Here is a 16,524-nt window from a genome sequence, read left to right as displayed (position 1 = left end):
CCGATGCAAAAAGGTCTTATAAAGAGAAATGTTGGTTAAACTTGCTAGAATCTATCGAAGCAAAAAACCTAAGACAATTTTGGATTCTGGTAAAAGCAGCATCCGCGCCCAACGCAGCAGGAGAAATTATATGTGTCGTAAGCGAGGAGGCCTGGGAGAAATATATAAGGGAACTGTATGGTCCGCGAGATTACCTAGGAGGTATAGAGCCACAGCACTGGCAGGAAATATCAGAAGAATTCAAATTAGACTTTACCGAACAGAAGGTAGAAAGCATAATAAGTAATTTGAAATTAACCCGAGCAGCAGGGCCAGACAATCTCCCAGCAATAATATTAAAGTCACAGTTAAAGTGGTGGGCAAGTTTTTTTTCCCAAATGTTCAAATTAATATTAGCAGATGGCTCCATGCCAATGAATTGGAAGGGCGCTGTAATCAGGCCAATCCATAAGAAAGGTAGCAAGGAGGCACCACAAAACTAGAGATTGATTAATCTCCTAGACATAGGAGAAAAGGTATTTTCAAAAATAGTATTAAATAGGCTAAATGCGTGGGTCGATGAGTTCGCAATCATACCCACTGAACAGGGAGGCTTCAGAGAAGGGCATTCCACGATAGACCATTGCTTTGCATTATGGGCAATGGCGCGAAAGTCGACGGAACAAAACGGTAAACTCTGCTGTTGTTTCGTCGACTTTCGGGCAGCGTTTGATTCAGTGGATCGGAACTGTCTCTGGGAAACCCTAATAAATAAAAAAATACCGCAAGACCTGCTGGCTATAATAAAAGAATTACACCGGGGTAATATGGACACAGATGGGTCATTGACGCCAAAAATTCCAATTGAAAATGGCCTGAGACAGGGCTGCGTACTTGCCCCGCAGCTATTCTCTATTTTCCTATCTGATTTAGCAGCTTGTTTAGAAGTAGAGGGTAGTGCAAGCCCAAGAATGGATGGCAACAAGGTACCATGCCTTTTATACGCAGATGACTTGGTAATACTAGACCAGACCGAATTGAGCCTCCAAAGAAAGTTGAAATCTTTTAGTGAATATTGTGCAAAGAAATTTTTAACTGTAAATTTGGATAAGACAAAAAGTTTATGCTTCGGAAAAAAGGTAACTAGGTTCAACTGGTTTTTAGGAGATCTTAAATTGGAATCTGTAAATGAATATCGCTACCTAGGGATGTGGTTTGATAAGTCCCTAAAGTGGCAAATGCACTTGGAAGCTCAGAAAGCTAAGGCACATACATCAATTTCTGGACTAAAAATCTTTAATCGAGACTATGGGGATATGTCCCATCGTCCGCTGCTAAAAGCATTCAGTGCAATGTTACCACCACAAGTACTCTATGGTGCAGAGATCCTTTATTTGAGCGGTAAAGGAGTCTGGGACCAGGAGGAAGGAAAATGCCTGAAACCCCTTTTGTCCCTCCCAGCATCAACAATGGTCCAAGCAATAAGAATAGAATTAGGAACAATAGCTTGGGGGGTTCAATCACAAATAGCAGTGATTAGATTCTGGAAACGTTTGGAAAATGAAAAAGGCCAGAAAGTAGCACAATGGTGTAGAAAAGAGATCCAATACAGTAATCTAAAATGGGCAAAAGCAAGCCGGAAGAAACTGACGCAGGCTTGTGAGCATATAAAAGTGGTCATTTGCCGTGAATCCCTACGGGTAGAATGCACTAAAAGTGAGCTGAAGTTTAATGGGCAAGAACTGTCCAGAAGAACTGATATGGAATACCTGGCTAAGAAAAAATCGGTAGAGCATATGAGGAGTGCTTGGTCTAAGGATAATTGGTTTCCTTACCTCGATATCATACCGAATTACTGGTATAGACAGGAGATATTAAGAAGGCGAATTGGGATTAATCCGTGGCTGGTAAACAAAGATCTAAAATCAAAAATGTTGAACAATGAAGGGTGTTGCAAGTGCAGGCTGTGCACTAAAGGTGACATAGTGCACATCCTGTTAGATTGTACAACTATGATAGAACAGCGTAAACTATGTCTGCGTCCAATATTTTTAAAATATCACATAAGATCACGGACACAGGCGATAAATCTCCTAATGGAAATGGCTACCATTGAAATTGCGATTGCGCTAGGGAATTACTTAAAGGTAGTGCAAAGATTCCTAACAACCCATGAGTAACAATTTTAGAAACTGCCCAATAAATGAATTATAGAGCTTGTCGAAGAGAAAAGGTTGGGTATAATTGATAATAATTTTTAAAGGTTAAGGACCACCCAAAGAAAGTGATGATTTTATTGGTACCTTTTTAAAATATGTACTAACTGTGTGAATGGTATAAATATTGTGGTAGAGTATTTTAACCTGTAATTATTTCTTTGTATTGTTGTAGAACATTTTAAAATTGAATCATTTCTCTGCACTTGTTTAAAGATTACAATCTAAATAAACATAACTTTTTTTTTTTTTTTTTTTCGTTTTGGGTTCAAATCTGCTTTATTGGAGTAAACAGAGTATAGTACACAGCTTGGTTCGCCTACAACCCGGAGGCCGGCAGCAGGAGATAATGAACAGTACACAGCCATGAAGCCGGCATCCCGGAGGCCCGGCGGCACACCATAGACACATGTGAAACTTGTTCCGCAGCCGGTGACGTAGGACAAACAAGGATGAGCAGCAGTTGAACAGAGTCTTTTATCGAGAGAAGATTCTCTCCGTTTTTGTTGAACAGTAACCGAAACACCCCAACTAGGTAGCAACAAAGAGGCAGTACATGACTGTGTAGTAGGAATAAGTGATATCGGTGCAGCGTGGCGATGCAGGCAGGCAGAGGTGTGAGGGAAATCTCGTGTCCAGAACTCCCACCCCAGTACAATAAGAACTAGCAGAGGCCCGTCTCAGGTAGGTGTAGAATGCCCCGAAATGTCGCCCGCCGGAGATGCGAAAGCGCGCTATGGGTGTTGAACAGGGTATACATGCTCAGAGAGGAGGGAGGGACAGGTCAGTCAAGGTATAGCGGCCTAGAGTATCAAGGATCATGTAGGGGCAAAGGGACGCACAAACGAGGAAACCCAGATATCGCAGCAGGAGCTACAGGTCAAGGTCTAGGAGAGAGTCCGGGGTGCTGAGGTATGACAAGTTGACTGTCCGACTGCGCATCGTCATCCGAGCGCTTGAGCAGGTAGTGCACCAGCGGATCCCAGATATCCCTGGGACAACACGAGGGAGGTAGCAGTTCAGCAAAAGTAGTATGCTGATCTTGACAGTATATCAAATCTGTAAGCCAGTCCTTGAATTTGGGCGCCCTTCCTCTGCCCCAACGGCACGCGATGCGCCGCTTGGCCAAGAGCAAGGCAGTGTCGATGAATTTCCTGCAATCCCTGGGCAGGTGCATCGTGTACCCGAGGAGGGCCATCAGAGGGTCCGCAGGGATCGCCTCCCCCACCATCTCCGCAAGTGCCTCCATCACCTGTCGCCAGTAGTGAGCAACCTGGGGACAGCCCCACGCCAGATGAAGAAAATCAGCATGGTCGGCACGACAACGCTCACAGCGGTCATTATCTGCCAACCCGAATCTATGTTTCCGTACTGGCGTGTAATATATCCTCTGAAGGAATTTGTAATTGATGATTTTCAATCTGCTACTGGCAGAGATGCGGGAAGTGAGTGCACAGCAATGTGTCCACTGGTCATCCGAGATATCAGTGGCAAGTTCAGCAGACCAGCGCAGCCGAGCAGTGGATGCCGATTCTGGAGCAGCATTGAGGACCTGACGGTAGAGCCCAGAAACCAAGTGGGTCCCGTCTTGTGATCCCAGGAGGAAGTGTAGCGGTGGTAGTATCTCGGGCTCATCAGGGTAGTCGGGTAGGATGTCACGCATTCCCGCACGCAACCGAATGTAGTAAAAGAGCTCGAGGGGGGTACGCTCATGCGTTTTAAAGAATAGGTCTGCTGATTTGAAATGACTCTCATGGAACAAATCACCCCAGCAGGTGACAAGCAGTTTACCACAGAGATGACGGAACCCCGGTTCCGATAACAGGGAAAGTTGTGGGTGATACGCGAGCGGCAACCTGGGGGAGTAGGGCAGTGGGCACAGCAACCGTTTAGCGATGCGACTAAATAAACATAACATTGACTTGACTTGACATCTAAATTTTAAAAATGTACTTCCTCAACTAACATAATTAATTACCAATTCTAGAAATATTATTAATTAAGAAACAAAATAAAACTTATGCAAATTATTTAACTTCCCACACTTTACCCCTATAATTCTCACAACCCACAGCTAAAATTAAACTGTAAAAAAGTCAATTACACAATTAAAACTTATTTTCAATTAAAATCTTATACTACATAACAGCTAATTATAAAGTAACATTTATTTACTCTCCACACTGTACCCCTATAACAATAAAAACCACACACCAAAAATATAAACAAATACACTAATTAAATATAAATGTATTAATTAATATTAATGATCAACTAATTTTTCATTAATTAAAAAAAATACTACCCACCCTTTACCCCTATAATTATTTAAACAAATTCCATATTCCATTTTCAATTAATTAATTATTAACAGCTAATTATTACTTAATTAAAGATAACTTATTTCCCACCCTTTGCCCCATAAACCCTACAACCGGCACCTAAAATTCATTACACAATTTATGTAATTAATTTATATCAATTAATTAATATTAATTAAGAACGAATGATTAATTAATTAAAATTAAATTACTTTCCACCCTTTAGCCCATAAACCCCACAACCCACATCAAAATAAAATCACAAATTATCATTTAATTAGTTAATGTAAATCAACAACTAATTATTAATTAATTAAACATAAATGACTTCCCTCCCTCTACCCCTATAAACCCCATAACCCACACCTAAAATTTATAACACACATTTTCATCATTAATTTTCAATAGAAATATTTATAAGAATTAATTATCAATTAATTAGTTAAAATAAATGAACAGATAATTATTAATGAATCAAAAATAAATTACTTCCCACCCTCTACCCGACCCTCTACCCCACCCTCTACCCCTAAACACCCCAAAACCCACATCCTGAAATAAATTACACAATTACCATAATTATTTATCAATTAATTAATATTAATTACCAACCATTTAGTAATCAATCACAAATAAATGACTTCCCACAATTAATGCTATAAAATCTAAAGTAAATTATTAAAAATAATATTTAATTTATTATAATTAAATTACTTCTCACCCTATTCCCTATAAACCCCCTACAGGAGGCGCAGCGGGTGCACAGTGAAGTGCACGGCCATTCCAGGACGCAGCGGGAGGCGGCGGCCACACCCCCTTGCTACCGGGGGAACCAAAAACAGACCTCGCGTCTCCCACTTCGCGGGAGGCGCAGCGGGTGCACAGTGAAGTGCACGGCCTTTCCAGGCCCCGCGGGACGCGCGCGAGGGCGGGCGCCGGGCTAAGCCCGGGCAAAGGGCGGGCCCTCTACGGCCCTCTTCGGACAGAGGAGGACGGGGACGGGCCACTCCTTTTGGTTGCTTGTTGAGGTAATTAACCGACTTGTATTTCATAAAAACATGCCCAAGCCTAAAGCAGGGGAAATGCCCAATACAATCCCAGATGACATATTCGCACATTCTCCATCCAACTTCCCATGGCTGGATGATCTAAATAGTCTGTGCAAGGTTAAATATGTTCCGGCAGCATTTTCCCCCACGCAAAAATGCAGCAGCCCACGATTACCTACAAGGGAGCTGAAATCTCCTCCGGATACAAAATCTATACCTTCCAGGGTCACGCCTGCCAAAAGGAAGATCGAGGGGGACAAAGATAATGGGAGTCTTACTAAATCTCTAACGTCTGATAAACTTTCTGTAAGTCCAATTCCACCTTTAATTATTTCTCCTCCTTCTGTGCCACCTGTTGTTCATCTGGATGTTTTGACACCATCTCCCCATCAGGCCCTCCTGACCATGATCGAGCAATTGCTGAAATCTTTAATACACCCCTTGATGGATAAAATCAATACGATGGAGAATAAGCTCTCGAGGCTGGAGATCTCCATTGAATCTTTCCTGAAACCAACAGCCCACGTAGTAACAACTGACTGCTCGTCAATAACCGCCCTCACAAATCTACCTATCCCGATTACTCCATATGTTGCGGCACCGATTCAATGCTCAACCACTACTCCTTTGTTGCCCATCAATTCCACAGGCCCCCAGAAAGCGACAATACCAAGCCACATCCCACCTAAACATGTGCGAACTACCCATATACATTTACCGCCAGAAGCGGCGCCTTTTGTAATAGTTCTATCGGGAGTCCCTGAACTAACAAAAGACAAAATTGAGAGACACAATGAACTTATGAACAAAGTCAAGTTCTGGTTATCAAAAAACAGACCTCTGCCCTACCATCTTGATGGCCGTATAATAAGTGTCCGGAGGGTGGGATGGCTTGGACCGCTTAAAAAAGACATCTTGAGGGATTTGATCCTGGTACGATTTAGGAGCAGACACATTGTGCCATACTTGCAAACATGGCTACCTCAAAATGGAGATGGTGCTATCTCTATTTGGGATCTATATGATTTCTACCCTTATACGCCCTGTAGGTTTTCACCTAGTACCCGGGGCTTTGTTAACATCCCAGTGGGCAGAGGAACCCATTCAAGTAATGGCAGTAGTTTTTCACTGGCTCCTAACTGTCCCAAACCGTCGTCTTACAGTTCATTGTGCCGTAATTATTAAATCTCTTAGAATACTGTGACCTATAATGTTGCCTAAAGGTTGTGTACTGTGTTAACTGTGCAAATCTAAAGTTATTATGAGATTATATGATTTCTACCCTTATACGCCCTGTAGGTTTTCACCTAGTACCCGGGGTTTTGTTAACATCCCAGTGGGCAGAGGAACCCATTTAAGTTTAAGTAATTTAAGTAATGGCAGTAGTTTTTCACTGGCTCCTAACTGTCCCAAACCGTCGTCTTACAGTTCATTGTGCCGTAATTATTAAATCTCTTAGAATACTGTGACCTATAACGTTGCCTAAAGGTTGTGTACTGTGTTAACTGTGCAAATCTAAAGTTATTATGAGACTTATTTTAAAAATGTTTTTAGAATGTATTGTGTTATTTGTTTGTATGCTTTTATGATTTTAATTCTCAAAATCGAATAAAGCTTTGTGATGATGATGAACCCCCTACGGAACTAAAAAATGCAGAATTTAATTAAAATAAAATTCATATCTACAAGAAGTGTAACTCATATATTAATAAACATTAATTATATTTATATACAAAAACATACATTGCATAGATTTAAAATATAAACTAAAATACATAACCCTAATAAAAAAATCGATATTTTAAACATTTCTATTTTTTTCAAACACTATTAATATTTTTTCAAACGGTATTTCTTACCTTAAATTCGATATTCTTGACCATGATATTCTTGCTGTTTAAATTTCTGAATCATAATATTTTCAAATCGATATTCTGTCTCAGCGCCCTTATAACGATCAGTACAAACACCATTGATAGAACATAATAATGTAAACTGACTGCTTGATTGATAAACAGCTTGGGTATTGTGCTTGCAGACAAACGTAGGGCTCTCCCTCAAATAGGTCATTGTCCCATACTGACCAGCACTATGCAGATGACGCTGTCTTGATGGCTTACACCCCTTTGGGACTGCAGACTCTACGTACCAATTTAGTCATTTACATGTAAGACGTAGGATTGCATGTTAACCAAAGAAAAAATGTCAATCTGAAATGCGGGGAAGGCCTACGAAGTGCCGTGAGATAGTTATTTATGGCACAAAGATATGCTACACAGCTACCTTCGCATACATGGGCATTTTATTCAATATGGATGGCTCTTGGGCACATGCAATTAATTCTAGGAAGCTTCAGTTTGATAGAACCACCATGGTTCTGTCCACTTTTGCATGGAGCCTTGGCAATATCCCTCCCAATGAGAAGTTAACTATTTATAAGGCTAAATTCTTGCCCACAGCTACATATGGGGTGGACGTGTGGGGACATTCAAACTGGCAATATTTACAAACGGTTCAGAACTTTTTTCTGAAGTACTTCCTTGCTGTACCCAAAAGCTGCTCTTCCTTTGTATGCCATGCCAAATTGGTGATTACCTTTTTTAGTAGATACAATCAAGACTCAGCCTATTTTGCTCAGGCATAAAATCTGGACTACAGGCACACTACTAAACTGTGCCATCATAACGGATTGTCTTAATTCCTGTTTTACTCTTCACATACCGTTGCTGAAGTACATCAAGTTTCTCTCAGGAGATCTGGGGCACCCAGAATATTTTGACCACCCGAAATCCCTGGGAGGCATTAGCAGAAAAGAACGAAAAGCGGAATGCCTGTCTTTGTTTGAGGAGCATAGGCTGTCCTCAGAATTGCTGAGGCCTAGCATGCTGATTAACCAAATAATGATCACTACATATGAAATTAAGCCCTATCTTGAAGACATCCTGAATTCTAGACACCAGTTGGTTCTCACCCGCTCTAGGGTGGATAAATTCCATCATTTGACCAGCTTCCCTACTGTTAATGATTGGTCCCCAACTATAATTTTTATGAGATACGAGCTGTAAATAACTCGTATCCTGCGTCGTTTTTGATAAGTCCGGTCTTTTCAACGACGACGTGGAGGCTTTACTTTCCCGCACCCGATTCGTGGGTCTTGTTATTCCAGCTAGGCTCCACTGTATTTAAGAACTATGGAAGCCATCTTTGTGTACTCCTCTAAATATCGGAAGTGGCCTCTGTTTTAAAGTTATTTACAGCTTGTATCCCTTAAAAATACTAGATAAGGTAGTTCGAGGTTCGACTCCTGTATTCTGGCTGATTGAGGAGCCTTGTCGTCTACCTCTGTGAATGACCGGGTTTTCACCTCCTGATTTTCTGCTGCTTTAGCTCTTCATTGTATCCACTTGTATGGAACTCAGGATACTCCAGCTTCTTCAGTTCAGCCCAGATGTGCACACTGTGTTATGCTCCTATTCCTCTGATGACCAATTCCGGGTCACGAATGATGACTAAAATATTGAATTGTGTGCCCTGATGGAGGAATTTTTATTGTGTTTTGTGTAGTTTCCGAAACGCGCGTCTGCACTTTTCTTTCTTGTCTTTTTTTTGTTAATGCTTGGTTTGATTCTACTGCGTATCTGTTTTGTGTAATGTCGGATGTTCTCATTCTTTTGCTATCAAATGCTTTTTTTGAATAATGGTTTGTCTTAATGGTATGCTCTTTATGGTTGTTGGTGATATAGTGTGTACTTGTATATGTGTTCTTTCTGATATTGCTCTCTTTGGGTTGGGCTTATGAATTTTATGCAAATTTGCATTGTTTTGTGTAATAATCTTGGTGTATTCTTATGGATGAACTTGCTGTATATGTTAAAATATCTAGTAATGAAAAATAAATAATTTATCAATTCAGCTGTTCTGTGGGTGAATGTTTTTAAATTTTGGAGCTATTGCCCAAGTGCGAATTATAGTTGGGGACATCCTTTGATGTTCTTTAGTTTACTTTACTCCCTGGTTGGATGCTCCCTAGGAATTGGTTTTCTCAGGGTCCCTCTTTTGTTTATCTAGGTCTCATATGTATGCCTGGTTACCTCTTTTTGCAAACCTTATATACTCTTTATTTATGTAGTACTGTGTCACATTTGTATGGGCTGATTAACTGCAATTTTGTTTGCATGGCCTTACTTAATTATATACTTAATTATATATTTGAATCTGCTAGTGATGTGTACATAATAATATGATTTGCACATAGGTTTTTACTTATTTTTGTTCTTATGCATGCTTTTTAACTACTGCATTTCACTATTATGATATTGAAATCGACTAAAGCTTATTTGATTTGATATTTATTTGACTGCGGATTGACTCACATACAGATGTCATCTTTCACTTCTGTGACAGTAAACTTTAATATCCTGGGCAAATAGTCCAAGAGCACTAAATGTAATTACTCATGTGTCACTATAGAAAAAAGTGTTTCCAGTCTAATAATCTGTATTTATCTTGTGATATTTGCTGCGCTGCAAATATAAAGGGCATCAGTTCACAAAGGCAAACTGAGACTTAAGTCTAACTTTACGACTTTTGTTATTCACAAAGGGCATTTCCTGTTCGTAAATGCCCTTTGTGAATACTGAAAGTTGAACTTTACAACTTTCAGTCTTCAGAAAGGGCATTTCCTGTTCGTAAATGCCCTTTGTGAATACTGAAAGTCGTAAAGTTAGGCTCTTGTCTCACTTTACCTTTGTGAATCGGGCCCAGAAATTGGATGTCAAGCTATGTCTTCTGACAAATTCATGCTTATTTTATTTCCTGGGGTTGGTGTTTACAAGCTCCTCCCATGTTACAGTCAGAGAAAGAAATGTAAAGTGTATTATGCAACAAACCTGCTGGGGTAGAGATAGTGTGAAAGCGAAGTCTATACTATGTAATCTTTTTAATCAAAATCTAAATACCTGTAAATAAATTGTTTAGATTCTACAGTTAGGAAAGCAAAAACGAAGCACATTTTTTGCAGTTCTAAAGTGTGATGGAAAAAAAGATTTGAATAGGATCAAAACAAATCAAGACACTTTTCTTAGTGATGCACAAATAAACTGAGCCCGATTTCCACACATTATCATTTGTATGCAATATAGCTTTAACAGTAAAAGTGTATGTCTTTACAAAGGTTGTGGCCATTTCAATGGAATATGTACTTGCTGCAATGACAGTGTGCTCACACAATGCTTTAGCTACATTAAAAAGACACCGGCCTCCTGTCCATTAAAGCTAGGTGGGTTGCTAATGTTTGTTGTTCTAAGAATCGGGTTGTGGTTCTAAAACGTTTGGTAAGCACTGCCCTAAACAGTTATAGCTAAGCATGATACACACTGCATCCTAATTCGAGGTCCCCTGAAGAAGCTTAGAAAAAAGTTATAAAACTAATAGCATGAGTAGTAGCTCGAGCTATGTTCAGTGTGGATTTACATTTCATATATTAGAACATTATCAAATACACATTTAATTACATTTTGAAAGAAGAGAGACAACACAATCAGAAATAACAATTCAATGGTAAAACATGTGGTTTGTTCTCCTAAAGATAACTAGCTTGGGCTGGCTAGTGATATAAAAAGTGAGTGGATCAAAGAGTTGGTGAAGGTGACAAAAAAGATATGTTCAGCCTGCCCCTATGTTACAGGATTGGTGATCAGTTGTGTGCGTTCTTGAAATAATAACATATCTGGCAATGGTCAATTACATTTTACAATATGCTATTAATTTACCATGAGTTCATTTCATTTTAATAGGTTACTTTGCCTATTAGGATGTCAGTTTTTCTTGTATAATATGGCCCTTGGTTTTCCCCCAGTCGACCCTAGCACAAGAGTGGTTCTCATGGAGACTCGCCTCTGCCTCCCCTTTCAGCTCCATGTTGGAGTGTTTTAATTATAAAGAAGCAACAATTTCACACATAATTATCCTTTTACAATGCAAACAAAGCTATTGTTTTGAAAATAAACTTCGATTGAACTTGCATTGTGTACTCTTCATTACTCACTTGGAGTTATTGTCCAAATCTTGAGAGATGTCATCCACAAGTTCGCTCTCTGAGGATTCATGAGCCATGGATTTGTAGAGTTTGCATGCTACAAGTGCCTTGGCCATGGCCTCTTCCCCTCGCTGCCAAAGGAAAAGCGCCATCTTCTGACGCTTCAGCAGCACAGCCCACACCATCAGCTCGTGGAATGGGTACTGAAAGCGACTGACCTCAGGGTCATCCACGTCGATATCTATCTCTTCCTCCTTTTTCTTCTTCTTCTTCTTTTTTCCCTTGGATGGGGGTTCATCGTCCTTATAAAAGTGATGTTGAATTAATGAGTGAATTATAAAGATCATTGAAATACATTCTGCTTGTTGTACATTGGTTACTTGGCAGTGCAATACTCGCATATTGAACTTACAAAGGGCTACTCTCATGGAGTGCAGCACATGAATGCCATGGGTACCTTTGATGGGTTAGGTTCACAGAGCTGCAGTTTTGTATAAGACTTCAGAGGGGGTCAGGCCACAGAATTGCTACAATTGTGTACTAGATGACAAAACCCATAACAACTTACTCTATCAACATCAACCTTTCCAACTAGTTGGATGCTCCTCCTACGTGAATACAACATCTACACAAAGCAGTGTTTATCTCACTGAATCCAGGTTCTGCAATGGGCCAGACCTTTAAACAGAAAGATAAATTCTACAAAAGCACTCGGAAACTTTCAAGTCCGTTCTCCTCGCTTGAAAATATGTTAGTCACTTGCACCCTGCCCTGTCACTGTGAGTCCTTTTTTTGTTAACATATTGGCCTGTGGTTCTCCCATCACCTCAATTTTTCTGCTCAACGTATTCGCAAGCCTTTCTTTAGCTCTGCTCCCCACTCAGTACTTGCCCTCCTATTTTATGTGATTTTGAACGATGGACTGACAATATATTGAACCCCTGCTGTTTTCTGTTTACCCCAGAAGGCAATATTCCCAGTGGCGGTCCCAGGACATATTTCCTATTATTCCATAATTCTAAATCCTATTATTCCCACCAGGTTATGGATGCTGCACACCACACTGGAAAGGATCCTCTGGGGAAGGATGAATCTGGTCAGTGTGCAGGTCGTGTCCCAGGCACCCTGGGGGGAAAGGGGAAGTCCTCCTTTCGGAACAAGGGCCCTCACACACCCAGCAAGCTAGGTGTCATGCTTCGTCATATGGGCCTGCTCCTCGTCGGGTCGGCGCTGCAATACCCGACGGGCACCCGTAAAGGGGCTCTTTGCCGGAGATCTTTTGTTCCTGCCATATGGGTGCCGTGGGTGTGAGGGGCCTAGTGTGCATGTAGATGTTCTGGGTAGTGAAAATTAAAACAAGTAGGGAATCCTTAGAGCAACTTTATTCTATGAGGATCCCTGCCTGATTATAAATAGTAGGGAGAGGCGAGTATCAAGCTATCAAGAGTCAAGAGGTGCTCTACTCCTGGATGGTCGACATGTTTCACGCCAATTAGTCCAGAGGATCAGGCGGCATTTTTTCAGGACCGTGAAAGGTGACTATCTACAACAAGTGGAGTGAAAATGTGCCACTGAACCAAATATATTAAAACAAGGTGGTATGGCGGAGTTTACCTGCCACCATAAGGATGTGCAGGATACTACCCGCAGGTACTGGGGCAAACCTATTGATGGTCAAGATTGCGCCCCATCTGCTAAAGCACTACTAGAGACATATATATTAGGATGTCCACTTCTGTTGGAAGCCACGCAGTCCACCTACCCCTACGTGCTGAAGCCGGGATGGAAGGAACGAAGTCAGAGTCATCAAATCAGTCCAGCAATTTCTTTTATTGTAGAAAATTTTAAAAAATTGGACATCAGCCAACGCGTTTCGAGGGCTTAAAATGTAATATGAAGAATATTGCCTTTTCACTTATATGTAATCCTTTAGAGGGAATAGCCTCTCAGGCATGTGTCCACAATGGACTGATGCATTTGAATGAATCTGTTGGATAGTATAAGTTTTACTTTGTTTTTGAAGAAGGAAGTGTAAGGGTTCGACCTGGTCTCCAGAAGAAGAGAGATCCAAATTTTAGTGGCAATTTCGGAAAAAAGGTTCGATTGTAGGTTTTCTTTTTGTTTAATCTTTGTGGCTTAAGTAGAAGGGGGCTTGTATTTTGGGAAGATCTGTTTCCGCCCAAAAGAGTCAAGTTCTGAACCAGGTATGTGGGATTGATGTGGTGAAGAGCTCTATGGGTCAAACAGACAATTTTTAGATGAATCCTAGCCTCATAACGAGATGGGTGTGGGGGAATTTGAATTGTAAGAGTTTCATAGTGTTCTGTTGATCGGTGGTCATTAGTATGTTTTTGGAGGCATAGAAGAAGGCAACGTTTTAGCCATGTAGGGTTTTGTTGTCTGCGAAAGGAAAATTACTTTACCAGTTTGTTTGTTTTTTAAATTCTTTTAAAGTTTTTTTAGTCGATTTATTGCTGTGTCTAGCTGATTACAAAAAAAGCTGCTTTAGAATGTGTAATGTGCTTATTGAAGGTGCTTTGCCTCTGTCAAAGGAGCTTAAGTTTTATTATAGAGGGGATAAGTTTCCATGCTCTTCCAGGAAGTCTGAGGCATAATCATTTTGATTAAGGTTACAGTTAAACCAAGGATTTTATTTTATTAATCGGACTCTCTTCATTTGTTTAGGGGCAATGTTATCCATGATTTTTGACACTGAGTTAATGCAGTGATGCGTGAGTTCAAGAGCGTCATATATATGTATTTGGGAGGGAGCCGGCTATCGTTACTAATATCTGACAGCATGATTGGGTTGATGTTGCGTGTGTCTCTGACCCAATGTTTAGCTTTCATAGGTTAGCCACTGGAGATGACTGCCTTTTTAGCTATGAGGAACGTGAGGCAATGGTGGTCAGTCCAGTCACAAAATAGGATAGATTAAATTTGTATGGTGTTCTCTGTAGCAATGATTAAATATAAGGGGGCCCTTTTTGAAACGGATAGGGCTCTAGCAGGCTTGGGTAAGGTTTAGATTTGAAACTGTTCACCAGAGGGTAGTTGGAGTTATTCCAATAAATGTTGAAGTTGCCAAGAAAAATCTGGTTGTTATGCTCTTCATTATTGGAGGAGATGATCTCCATGATCTGTTCCAAGAATGAGTGGTTATTGGCTAAGGGTGGTAAATCGTGTGGAGAGAGCACATTGAGTTGCCAGTGGTGGTGAAGTTTATCCTAAGGTATTCGCAAGAGGGGAGTGAAAGAGAATGTGTTTGATTCTTAGATAGCATGGACCTCTTGATACAGGCTAATAAAATGTAATTTAAATTATCTTATCTTTTTAAAATAATTTAAATTACAAATAAAATAATACCCAACTTGAATTGAAGGAGTATGAGAGTGAAAAATGAACATTTAATTTAATTGAATTTATTTGAAAACATATTTAAATAAAAATGCAAACATATAATTTAAATGTTTAGTAACAATGTAATATTATGTTAAGTTGTAGTTTTTGTGTGTTGTCCTTTGCTACTGTAGTAAGTCTAGGTGAACAGGAGTTAGGGAAATGTCTAATAATACTGTTTAATTAAAAAATAAATAATATTTATTATTTAAACAATTTCCTTGCAATTACCTGTTACTTCCTATACAGAGATCTCCACTCCTATTGTGCAAGTTCTCTCCCTGGGGGATAAGAACCCCACAAATAGGTGGAAAGTTACTGATAGTAACTTTTCTCTTGTAATTTTAGTCTTAGGAGTCTACACTTCTCGTTTGAGATGTAGATACCCAATCAGAAATGGTGAATAGCACTGAAGTGGAGATTTACACCTATGTCACACCTCAGTGAAGAAGCAGATCTACTTGCTTGTAGATCTATGGATGCAAACCTTTAAGAATAGGGCGATATTCACATTTCCTGTACAGATAAACCCAAGTGTTACTATCACCAGGGTCCAGAAAGTAAAATCTCAAGATATACGCATTCCAATGAGCTTATGTTTTCTTGAGATAACCAAGATTCTAATTTCTGGTCCAACAAAAAGCTAGGACCTCTTTCCATTCATTGGGGAGAGACAGTGTTGTTCCACAGAACTAAATCTAGGTCACACTTACAAAAGTATTTTGAGGTATCATATTATCATGCAGCTGACATTTATTATAGACTTCACTAATTCTGTGTTGTAAAATTGTATATCATGACTGTCCTACTTCCTCTAAAAATATTTTTCTGTGTTTACACCATGAGCATCCCCGTACATGGATTAGATACAATTGCAGAAACACTTCAGAGGATTCTGCAGCCTGATGCACAGATATGATAAAAAAATAAAACATTAGTCACTCCCCTGCAGTCCTTCATCAAAAGAGGTATCCCAGAGTCAAAGGGCAAGCACCAGGTGTGGGGTGTGCGCGTTCTAAACCAGGAATAGTCAATTCTGAGTGTTTTTTGAGTTAAACCTAAAGATCATAATGAAATCATCAGGGTCTGCCACGAAATAGTGACATTCACACCAATTTGTGACCGATGTTCCCCAATGAGCGGTCTCACTGTGCAGTTTTTGGATGCCTGTCACTGTGGTGTACAAATAGGGCATGTGCATAGAGTAGTTACGCTGAAGAGATGGCCAATGCCAAACAATGTCACTAAGCTAGTGAGCAAGGAATGGGTTAATTAGCTGCTAAAATCTGCAGTAGCAAAGAAGCAGTGACCCTTGGAGTTTTTCCTATTTAATTTTACTCGAAGTATCACTGAAATTGCTGGAGGTTAATCTTGTTGCTCATCAGGGGCCGGTGCACTTTATTTGCTTCAAGTAGACTTGACCTGTACCAGGATGACATTCTCGCCCAATGCAATCTCTAGGAGCGCACGACTTCCACAATACGTCTGCTCTAAGAGCACTCTCTTCATGGAATTAGTTTTTA

The 16,524-nt window shown here is 40.1% G+C and overlaps 1 protein-coding gene across 1 annotated transcript in view; it reads right to left on the bottom strand.

The window, feature by feature from the left end:
- The window catches only part of TRPM1 (transient receptor potential cation channel subfamily M member 1), a 694,024-nt gene that overhangs the window by 198,051 nt on the left and 479,449 nt on the right, over positions 1 to 16,524 (bottom strand). Inside the window, exon 16 of the mRNA XM_078684915.1 lies at positions 11,612 to 11,904. Within this exon, the coding sequence (XP_078541041.1) occupies positions 11,612 to 11,904 (293 nt within the window). The remainder of the gene's footprint in view (positions 1 to 11,611; positions 11,905 to 16,524) is intronic.

Source organism: Lissotriton helveticus, chromosome 3_2 (genome assembly GCF_964261635.1).
Source record: "Lissotriton helveticus chromosome 3_2, aLisHel1.1, whole genome shotgun sequence".
Taxonomy (NCBI): domain Eukaryota; kingdom Metazoa; phylum Chordata; class Amphibia; order Caudata; family Salamandridae; genus Lissotriton; species Lissotriton helveticus.
The sequence above is the reverse complement of the archived record's forward strand: the minus strand, read 5'-3'. Positions and strand labels throughout refer to the sequence as shown.